We start from the raw sequence: 12539 nt of genomic DNA, 5'->3' as shown, positions 1-12539 counted from the left end.
ATAATTTTAAAAGATTTTTTTTTTTAAAAAAAGTCTGGAAGCTTTCGAAATGAAGGCATGGGAAAGAATGGAAAGAATTAGTTGGGTCGAGCAGAAAACAAATGAGAGGGTGTTAGAAGTGGTAGGAAAGAAGAGAACAGTTCTAGATGTTATTGAGAAAAGGAAGAGAAACTGACTGGGAGATTGTCTAAGAAAGAACTGAATCATGAGCAACGTGCAAGAGGGTATGGTGGCAGGAAAGAGAGGAAAAACCTTCTGATAAATGAAAAATGGTAAAATAAGTACAATTAAGGAATATTTGGGAGATAGTGTACATACTGTGAAATGTCTTGATATATATTTGAACTAGACGCGTGTAATTAAACACCATTGACATTCTCACGACTCGTACTTTTCTTTGCGTGTAGTGTTGATCATGAAACGAGAAAAGCATTTTTAAATTCCAGACGAGACGAGAAATTTCTCGAGTGTCGTGAACAACAGTAGTTCACCCAAGTCTGTCCTCAAACACTGTGTTACATGATTCATAGTATAAGAAACATAAATTGATAAAGTGGTTGTACCTTCATGATCAAGATCATTTATCAACGTTTAAAGACACCCTAGTAGCAGAGACAACTTGCAAACCGCTTCCTGTAAGCTTGCATTGGAAGTCGGCAAGCTTGCATCCGGCTTGATTGAAAAGCGTGCAAGCATGCCGCAAGCTGGAGACCAAACGAAGTTACATGTGAGCAACCTTGCATTTAGTGTTTCATTTAAGCTTGATGCAAACGTTTAACAGGTCAAGTCAAGTCAATATCCAATGAACGGCCAGTGATGCTATAACGCTCTGCGAAGGGTCTAAAGCATCGCTTGCAAGTACAACAAAAGACAGATTGTATGAAAGCATGCGTTTCAAGTGCAAGCGTAGAAAGCCAAAAGCCAAGCATGCGCCAACTGGCCGAAAGTTTTCTTGCTAGTAGGGCACGTATATCATTACACAATATACTCCAATAATAAATATAGTTTAAATATTATTATATTATACCCTCAGTGGACCTCTTGTGACGCAGAAGGATTCTGATAACTTTTAGATGAAATTAAGAATCATCATCTAACTAGACGGAAAGAATTCTTCGTTAATCGAGAGGAGACGAAAGTCCTGTAAAAGTTTACAAGACATTCCAAGATATTGTTCCATTTTTATTTTAAACAAATATATTGTTTGTTAGAAAACCCAATTTGAGTATATTTTTCTCTTATAATGAGCTACGAATATCAGTCCTTTTGTACACTTGACATCTATGAAAACAGCGCATGGATAACATATTCCATTTCCGACCTATTCACTACAAGTTTTAGGTGAATTACTCTATAGAAGTACAGCTGTGAACGATCTCATATTACACATATTAATAAATACGTCTTTTTCTACCTTGTTTTAGAAGTGGTTTGCAATTTGTTTTTTACATTAGAATAAATTCTTCTCCAATTTAGTCTATTTTAGACATTTTAAATTCGCTTTTTCAGAACAGAATTTGATCATTTACATTCAAATATCAAAGTAACACTAAAAGTGTTTACAGTACTTGACACAGAAGAGTCTAAAACTGTTGTTATCGTTGTCACTAAATTCAATCAGTGTTTGCAGGTGAAATATATTAAAACTTTAGTCATCAGTTAATTACTTGGCAAAATGAAAGATATTTATTTCTGGCACCTTTTTAAAATGGTGTGGTTGAGGGGCATCCCGTGTTTAGTTTATCTTCGGTAACTAACAAACATCTGATTTGGCAACTGGACTCATGTATGCAGAGTATGTGGGAGGTTAGTCCAAAGCGAGAGGGCAAAAGGGTGTGTTAAATGTTCATCCGCGTAGGCGGGCGGGATGACTTGTTTCATTTTCTTTAGTGTTCCGTTGTGTCGTTAGGTTTAGAGTATCAAACGTGAAAATAGTTGTGAACCCGGCTTGGCCGAGTGCTCCAAACTCTTGATTGTTTGTTACTTGTATAAATAAATAGAAATGGAGAACATTCAAGTAAAAAAAAAAAAAAAAAAAAAAAAAAAGCGGAAAGGGTCTAATAGCGGAGGAAAAAAAGCGTGTTCTCGATTTCATGATGCGCTAAGGATCAACAACAATTTTACTGCCAAGTCCAGGTTAATCTATGCGACAAGGGCCTCCAACAAATTACCTGATTGTCGAGTTACTGTCAAAGAAAATAACTAATTTTTACTATTAGCACGTTTGTATTCTTATTAGTAAACATAATGTATAATTACCTGGCAAAAGTTTTCGAGACATTTATTCTTTAGAAAGGACATAATAATAATAATAATAATAATAATAATAATAATAATAATAATAATAATAATAATAATAATAATAATAATAATAATAATAATAATAATAATAATAATAATAATAATAATAATAATAATAATAATAATAATAATAGTGTAGAAATAAAAGACAAAATCATTTTACAACTTTGAAAATATGTCTCCACTCCCACTTTTCCTAATATATTTAAGAGAGATTTCTGAATGATCTTTAAAATATTGTGTGTATTCATCATCTTGGTTTCTTAGTTCATTGATACGCCATATGGAGATATTTTTCTTCTTTTAAAGCTCCTACTTCACCATAAGGAAGAATACATGAAATTGTTCCAAATTTCAGGACAGACATTTGACATAGCAAAATAGGGTTGCAACTCCTATCTAGTCAATTAATATTAGTAACAATAAAAAGATAAGTAAGGATTTGTAATTATAAGGGAAGATAATTTATCGATTAGTTGTATGTATCCCTCAGAATGCCAGAAGTTTTCTACTCATCTTTCACTGTTCACTTTACGAAACAGTTCTGCTGTTATAAAGAACTCGGGTTAATAGTTGTTCACAGTTAACTCACCCGATGAGGCGAAAGGAAAGAAAGAAAGGCAGATAATTAATTGCCTTTGTATTCTCAATAATGTAAGTTTATTGTGGCTAAACAATTGCTAAACCAGGCTACCCTCTGCTCTAAATTAGTCACATGTGATTAACTTAGTCAACTATTACGTGCTAATCAGAGATTCTAAATACACTTATGATAACCATTCGATAGTCAAACCCTTAATATGGTGTCAATCATACGACAAAACAACTCTACATAAGGCCTTCTACGTTTAATATAAGCCCGAGTTAATGAGCCTTTTACGAATGAATGGCCTCACCGTATATTTATTTATGTATGTCTGCATTTAGTAACCAAGCATAATTTGAAACAAGGAACAAATATTCTGTTCAGAGTTTAGAGAATACAATAACAGTTAATGCTGTGGAAATGTAAATTCAGTGAAATATTAATCTTGTCAGCTACGTATTGATATGAAAATAAAGTTAAAATGTTATATTATTTCATGATATTATGCAGTGTACACGATATGCCTAGCATAACATTGCATTTCTCGATACAAACAATTTTCAAAATGCAATAAAAATGTATAATCAGAACATTGATATAATATTTATAGCTTAACGTCACACTCTTACGGCCAATAAGCTCAAGAAGACGATTGATTAATAAAAGTGAATGAATAAAGAATTGATAGAACAAGAATGCGGGAGGGAATGATAGAGCCATATTGTCTGGCATTACAGCACCACACACTTATGAGGCCTGGAATAGAATCAGGGGTCCCAATAGTAAGAGCTCTACTACTAAGCCACCGTGCCCCAAATCAGGACATTATTTGGGTTGATGTCTCACTAGTATATATACAATATTCAAAGGGAGTATGTGTAAACATAAGGAGAAACCTTATACTCTAGCTATTTTCCTAAACTCAACATGATCTTAAATCTAACAAATATGCCTTTGTTATTCCAGGTGACTTGATGGATGAGGAAGAAGTTCTTGATTTCCTGACAAGCCTCGATGCCATGGAACATCCGGACAGAATCGAAGAAGTCAACTCAAAAATTTTGGAAAAAATCGTTGAAGAAAATGACTACGTGGCCGTGCTTTTCTGTAAGTAGAATTTGAAACAAAACATTTTTTTTTAAATAATAAGTCTTCGAAGATATACCAGAAAGACATACACTTGAGAAATGAACCTTATATTCCTTTAACTTCCTGTAGTAATGTCAAATAAAATGCAATCTTTTTTTTACCTTTTGATCCCACAATTTCTTGTTGTATATTACAAATTCCAGTTGTCTATCCTTTGTATTGTGCTTGTATACGTCTAATCAATTATTTGTACGTTGGTCTTAATTAAATTATTTATTACTAAGACGTTGGCCGTAATTATAATAAGTTGTTTGTTAGTAAGTGTAAATTTATAAACTAGTTCTTTACTTTTATCTTCATGTAGAGACTTACCTTGAATCCTTTTGTGTCAGATCTGTTCTGAGCCAAGGTAATGATAAAAGCTATGAAAGAAATTAAAATCATGTAATGTTAAGCTAATGAGAGCTATGTAATGTTAAGCTAATGAAAGCTATGTAATGTTAAGCTAATGTAAGCTATGTAATATTAAGCTAATAAAAGTTATTTAATGTTAAGCTAATGAAAGTTACGAAACGCTTAACATTAGACAGTTATGAAGTTTGATGATAATGAAACCTACGAAAGGACTGTGATGAAGCACTAAAGCACTCTTCTATGAAGTGACTCACTCCACACTTCTTACATTTCGGTATAGAGTTGTACTGGATCGAGGTGATAAAAGCTGTGAAAGAAAGAAATGAAAGCTATTTAATGTTAAGTTAATGAATGATATGTAATGCTAATTAAATTATAGTCATGAAACGCTTGACATGAAAGAAAGAAACAAAAGCTATGTAATGTTAAGTTAATGAAAGATATATATATATATATATATATATATATATATATATATATATATATATATATATATATATATATATATATATATAATACTAAGCTAATGGAAGCTATAAAATGCTTAGCATTACATCGTTAAGAAGGCTGATATTAATGAAAGCTATGTGATGTAAAGCTAAAGGAAAATATGCAATGCTAAATTAATGAAATGCTTAACATTACAAAACTAATGAAAGCTATGAACAAGCTGTAATGAAGCACTCTCCATTACGATTCTATTTTAACAATATTAAGATCTTCAAATTGCGAATACAAAAGGTGGATGATCTAAGGAAGATAGTGTTTGTTTGTCAGTATGTATGTCTTCTTTCTTAGTAGATAATATCTAACCTTGACTCAGAATAATTCGATATATTAGTTTTTTTTATAAGTTGTCCATACTTTCGTTAAAGTTAATGTCTCTGTATTTCTTTTGTACTTTGCAAACATAATGTGTTGTAGATTTGTGTAAAATTGTGAGTGTTAATAATATCTGTATTTTCGCCAGCATCCTCACCTAAGAGCCAAATATAATAAAAATTTCATAATATTGAACAGAAAAAAGACATTTCTGTTTATATATTAATTCAACATTACTTGAGTCTTGTTCCTAAATAAATTATCATAAACCATGTCATAATATCATAATCTTATTTTAAAATAGCTAAGAAGTTAATAAAATATGAGGAGCAAATGATGAATAATTGATCATATATTATAAAAAATATTTATTAATAATAAAAGCCATCATAAGAGCTAAATGCAGCTTATTAATTATAACAGAAACTTACATTACTTTATTTCTATGTCATAGATGAGAAATTGACAAACTACTCAGCAACGAGCAATATCTCGAAGGCACTGGCCAATTTTTTACTATATTTAGTTACCAGATCACTTTATCCTTCAAATTTTGATATGATCATGCTAATATTTTCGTTAATTTGACCTAGTCAGTTAAATCTATCTCAAGTTAAATCACAGCCATATTCATAAATCACGTAATATACTATAATGTACTACAAACATTTTACCTTCATATTTTAATATTTTCATTATCAACTTTTTTAATTAGAGTGTAAATTATAAAATCTTTAATTATGTACACGTTAAAACTTTGTTTATAAAATCTAAATGTTTAAAGTATTAGTTTTCTTTAATTTTAATAATGATATTAAGGAAAAGATCGATTTCCAGATTATTAGTTGATTAAATTGCTTACTAGAAATGCATTAAGCAAACATTAAAATGGTAGTTATAAAACACTTACGAGTGTTAAATTTCTTCTATCTGTCGTCATTTCGATATGTTTGGCTTCTACTTCAGGTAAGTCAATGTAAGTGGTCATTCATATATTAAAAATATGTTGAAAACTTGTACAACAGAACAATTTTTGAAAGAAAAGAATATTAAGCTGTTAAATTCCTCGAAAAAATGTCAAATAAAATTATTCTTATAAAAACAATGTTAATATTGTTTCTTCTTGAATTCACTGATTTCACTATTTGAAACAAATCCACTTTCTATTACCAAATGTTCAAATAAAATTAAGTACAATATATAAATATACTATCAAAACTCAATAAATTCAATTTTTGTCACACTTTTCGAATACTGCTTTCCAACGTTAAGTATAGATGAAGTGAAGCAAATATTTGCACATTTACTTTCTTAAATTTTAATGCTTTTGCAGCTTGCCTAATAAACGTATATTTCTTATATCCGTAGTCATAAAGTAATACTGTAATAACATATGCCTAATTACTAACACTTATTATCTCTGCAGTAACACATTTTTTAACTAAGCCTAAGAATAACGTTTTTATATACACAATTTAAGCTTTTAATATAATTTTCAAATTAAATTTGATTTGTAATTATGGTTGTGCTTATGTAAGTTAGTAAACTATCATAATAGAAAATTATACACATAAGACAAATACAGGTTTATAATTACTTTTGTTTATTTAGAGTGTGTGTATTAGTCATTTGTGTCATAAGGTGCAGTTTTGTGTAGTCATTAGCCACTGTTGACGATTCGGTCAGTACCATTTTTCTTTACCGTTTTCATTAGTTTTACACATCATTTACATCTAATAAACATATGTTTTTACCACTAACTTGATTACTTTACTTATATAAAATTAACAATACAAATAACGACTATTGATACGTAAGAATTTGAATCTATTTTAAGTAGTTACGTAAGAATAATTTTAGTATCTTTATTACTTTAATCTTGTGTGTCATGTGTTTAAAATTACTGTGAATTCTTACTTTAAAATCGCCTTACATAAAAGGTGTTCTATACTGCTTATACTATTAGTTATATTTAAATTATTAGTTTAGTCAGTAATAACCATTTAGTTTAGATTTTGTGCATCTGTTTGCCAAATTAGAGTTTATTTTGTTTTAATTCTAATTGTTAACTCTTTAATTTAATTAACTTGTAAATATTGTCACAGATCTAAATAATTTAAAGTAACGTACGATAATTTGAAGTTTGTATATAACATTTTTTAATATATGCTATAATAATATGACAATGATAAAACTCCTTTCTTTGCATTATGGCAAACAGATAGAAATACCCCTGCTTCATATGGCTTTAAATGTGTTTTATGTTCTGTCATTTTACATTTCTTAAAGCCAGAACATATATTCTCGTCTGAAAGTTAACGCATAAAACATAATGGAATATATTCATTGAAATTCGATACTTCATAATATAAACTTAATGAATTGATTGAAGAACACTTGAACAAAATATGGTGTTCTCTCATTAAGACCTATAATTTGCCGAAAAACTTATTTCCATTTTCGCAAAAATGTTGTTACTACTATTTTTTTGCAAACAGTGGACTTTTGTTTCAACATTCAAACTTAAATTTTATACTTGATAAGAAACCCAAATTAAGTTTTTAAACAATATTCTATAACATTAAAGATTTTTCTAAAAGTTTCAGATTAATCTGTTTATAGGTATGTATGTATACCATATACCATATAATATAATCACATGTACTTATTAATGTTAGGTAGAGTTAGATGTTAAAGCATCAAATTAATTTATTTAATAAAATAATTATATTATTTGATTATAATTAATGTCGAACTTCAATAAAGTAACAATTTTATTCTTTACTAAACATTTACAGGAATACTCTCTAATACATCTCTAATTCATCAAACCTCTTCCTGCACTTGATTTTCGGTTGAGGCCAAAACCGTCATCTTGTTTCACCCAAATCATATAATGAATAATGACATAAGCTACTTAATGTCTCATCCTAATGTTCATTCGCCCTTATTCCTGAAGTGACCCTTATTTATTCTGAATAAGTCCTTATTAGCAAACCCAAAATTTCAAACTATATCTAACAGTTCAGTCTGACAAACGAACTTGGCAATATTCACTCAGGACATAGCACGGGTCACTACTCATAAATTGAAACTGGCAAATATAGCATATTCTAAAAGATTATACAAGTCTCGAAAGACATATATATTCCTAAAACAGTCATTAAATCACAAAAACCAACATATTACATATTACTTACCTATTTAAGTATTGATAAGGATATAATCATCATCATCATAAACATTACCCATTGTCAATCGACTTCTGGATTAAGGTATCTTCGAATTTTCTCCATAACCATCTATTTTACGACATTTTTCTATTATTGCTAAGTGCTTTTTGATTTCGTCACATTTCCTTGAATGAGGGCGTTTTTAGGTCACCTATTATCTTCTAATAACTAGACAAGAATAGCTTTTGTTCATAAATTATTATTTCTTCTTTTAATATGTTTAGCTCTTTCCTCTATGTTACTTCATTATCTTCAGTTTCGTGATATCACTATCACTCATGCCATTTTCTCGATCCATGTAATTATTTTATCTTCGCGGATATCTCTAATATAATCTTTTCATACTGTAGTCTGTAGGTAGTACATATCTGATTTTATCTCTCTGATCCATGTGTTAAAACAGGTAGAATACATTGATTTAAAGTTTTTCACTTCAGACATTGGCATTTTACTTTTAAAAAGATGTTCCTTTCAAATGCACTACAGCCTAGCTTAATAAGTCTAAAATTTCTTCCTCAATGCTACCATTTATATGAATATTTCCTCCAAGATATATACATTTCGTCCTCTTATTAAGTGTTTTGATCTATTCGTGTCCACTGTTTAAACTTTGATTCATAATCATAAATCCCACGTTACCTTTAATTGCTTTTATGACGAGTGTACTCATAGTTTGCAGATAGTACTTTACCATTCCTTCTTCATCTGTTGTACTAAACCTTTCTCAAGTTGTTGAAAACCACCTACCTGTCCGGCATCCTATCATAAGTGTAACTCATAATGTTCCTTAGTGAAAAAAGTCCCATCTTGCTATACTGGGAGGTATAGATACTCATTAAGAGACTATCCTTCCCAGATGAACACTTTTTCGGATTATCTAAGTATCTGCGTCTCCTTCCGGTACTGTAAAGATTAATGAAATGTCATCCGTCATTAATCCCGTCATTAATGAAATGTGACAATCTGAAGTTCAAAGTGTTATTGGGATCAGTAAAGGGTGTGCATTGAGTACGAAGCAACCTTAGTAGCCATGTCACCTATTACATTGAAAAATTGTTAGAAGGTGTGAAAATTGTATTAAACATGAAGTGGTTTTCACTGAAGTAAAACGTGGTTATCGGCAATCTCATTAATTGATTAATAAGAATGATCTGTTTACATGGAGACAACTAATTATTGAACAAACAATGCACTATAAACTAGACAGTGTTGCTTGAAATAAATTCGTTTTAAACTCTCAAACAAATTACTTCATTAACAATAAAAATTAATAATAATTTCCTTACATGATAAAATACTTAACAATCTTTTTTGTTTGTATTGTGCTTAATTAAGAAACAACTTCGCACATCAATTTTCTTATATTAATTTGTAAATATATACTTTACCTAAAATATGTTCTGGCTTAAAATTTTCAAAACAATCTCGATTGTGTTGTTAATTGTTTGTACAGTTATGTTTTCACGTTATTCTTTTTTTATTTCCAATATTCTGTGTTTATAGGTCCAAGTGAAAAAACTTGTTCGACGAGATCTATAAGTAAGTAAGACTACATTTTGCAGTGAATTCCTCTCTCTCTAACCTCCAGTTTTTTTTTTTTTTTTTTTGTTACTCTCAGTTTCGTCTCCTTATTGTAACTTTTTTTTTAAAAATGTTACTTTATTTTTCTAATTTGTTTTTCAGGTTTCCTGTTGGTTTTCTCTGTTATGCATCAGGCGTTTATTTTATTTTTATTTTCTTTCTATTTCCCAGTTTTACTTTTTTTGTGTTTATGCAGCTTGTATAGTCTCGTAAATGATTGAAAATATTTTAATGTTTTGTTTCATATTGAAACCAAACCACGTGGTGTAACGGCCCAATTTGTGGGCCTGAGCCTCTCCACGCCATCTGTTAGCGATTGGTGGAACTACGTCCAACCTAATGACGAACGTGTGGTGAGCGCGCTGCGTCGACCTGTCGCTGAATGCTGTATCGGGAGCTTTCTAAACCTAGTGGTCATCATTTCTTTTATTCACGTGGCTCCCCAGTTTTGCCTCACGACACTGGATGGACACCGAAAACTTGGGGAACCCGAGAGCACGCGGGGATGAAGCCAACGCGCTGACCACTAGGCTGTGTCCTGTTTTATAATAAAACTAATTCAAATTTTAGTTCATTGGCTCAAATCCACGAAAGTTTTAAAAGAATTGCCACTGGTATATTTGATGTCAAGATTTTGTGATTAATACCGTCATAATAATGTATTTTAAGTTGATCTTATTTTTTTAAATACGGAATGGTTGTCTATATTCACGCACAGATTTATGTCAACGATTTCGATATTTTTACAATGATTTACGAGACTATATGAACATTTTTGTTTATTATTTTCATGAGTTTAGTGTTCAGTTTGTCCATACCTTTGTATTTTTATTAGTCATTTGTATAAATAGTATAGTATAAAAAAGCAATATCTTTCAGAGAATTACAAGGAAAAGCATAGACTTCTTTATATGAATTTTAATATTAATCCTACGAAAATACCGTTTCATATTTTCATGGTTACACTGAAATGAATGTATGTATGCTACACTCGTTCAAATATAAATAAATAAATAAATGAAATAAAGTTATAGCTTGAAATTTCATCGATAGTGTTCAGCGATAACACTTCGGACTCGTCTGTTTCTCGGAAACCAAAAAGGAAATGGTAGTATGATCAATTTTGTTATTCTTCTTCTTGAATCAGCAATCTCAGCTTGATTTGACGCACAGTTCTATTTTTCCCTATCCTAAGCCAGATTTTTTTTTCATTTACATGTAGTTTTTCTTCCCCTATATTCTACATGATTTGGTTCGTAAATTTCAATCATAGCCTTCTTGTGGATATTTTTACTCCTAACATACTCTCTATAGTCAATAATATTATTTCTCTGTGTCTCATAATGTGTCAAATCATCCCATCTTTTGTTGATAGATGATTAATGGTTGATTTACAGTCTGTCAACATCGAGGCTGTATCAAACAAAGACTTACAGCTTAGTATGGGATCCGAACTACTTTAACTCCCACCGTGATCAAACGCGGATCACCCATGCCAAAGGCACGTACGCTAACCATATAGCCGTGAAGGAACTCTTTTGGCGATACTGCGTTCATTATACTACTTACTTTCCTCTCCTACTACATCCAAAACATTTTTTTCGATACCTTATACCCTTATCCTCGTACTCAATTTTTAACATTTTCCTATAGCACCATATTTCGAGGGCTTCCATTTTCTGTTCTATTCTTCTCCAAGAGTCCATTCCTCATATATATACAACGTCACACTTATTCACCAGCCTCTTCAGTTCTTTGCCAATATTATCAATCAAAAACTTTTGTTTTTCTTCAAATATCTTTTTCTCCTTAATTATTCTGATTTTTCGACTTTGTTTGCACCTATCATCGCTTATTATTTTTTCCTAAGTAAAGCAATTCGTCCAATTTTTCCACCAGTTGATCTCCTTTTTCAATTTTGATCTTCATTTTTCTTGTCCTTTCTTTCCTCGTTCATCTCATAAATTTTGTTTTGACCCTGTTGATCTGCATGCTACTTTCCTTAGGAATATTTACTAAGTAAATTGATTAAACAAATTTTATTCAATTTTCTTTGTATATTTACAAAGCATTTGCCACTTCTTATAGTCACCACTAGTTAAGCAAACACCAACGAGTGAAGTGCAAAGGCACAAAGACAATATCAAGACAATATCTAATGTAAAAGAATCAAAAAGCGCATCACTTGGATATGTCTCCGAAATCACCTATAGGAGTACAATTTAGTGTGTTATATAGCTAGTTGAATGTTATCCTCACTGTCTTAATCATGCGCATAAATATACATGACAGTAATGAACTGTAGTTTTATCCCACGAAAGCCTAAATAACACACATGCAATTAGGTGTTGCTTAATTCATGGAATCGCAGTGCTATTATTCCTGGTTTCCTATGATTCAGCGAACCATCTGTCTTCACGACACTAGATTAACGCCTGCTCAGACTGTTTTCCCACTAGGTGCTATTTTACTGAACAAAATATGTTACAGTGGCCCCGCGTACCTTTCGATGC

The 12539-nt window shown here is 30.8% G+C and overlaps 1 protein-coding gene across 4 annotated transcripts in view; it reads left to right on the top strand.

The window, feature by feature from the left end:
* hlk (hulk) overlaps positions 1–12539 on the top strand; it is a 266967-nt gene that overhangs the window by 80653 nt on the left and 173775 nt on the right. For 2 of the 4 annotated variants that reach the window (XM_081729125.1, XM_081729127.1), the window contains exons 3-4: positions 3854–3994; positions 9949–9984. In XM_081729125.1, coding sequence (XP_081585251.1) covers positions 3854–3994; positions 9949–9984 — 177 coding nt within the window. The remainder of the gene's footprint in view (positions 1–3853; positions 3995–9948; positions 9985–12539) is intronic. The other 2 variants (XM_081729126.1, XM_081729128.1) reach the window with 1 other exon arrangement.

The sequence above is a fragment of the Thermobia domestica genome, chromosome 10 (genome assembly GCF_964235325.1).
Source record: "Thermobia domestica chromosome 10, izTheDome1.hap1.1, whole genome shotgun sequence".
Taxonomy (NCBI): Eukaryota; Metazoa; Arthropoda; class Insecta; order Zygentoma; family Lepismatidae; genus Thermobia; species Thermobia domestica.
Note: the sequence above shows the minus strand (reverse complement) of the source record. Positions and strands in the feature narration are given on the sequence as shown.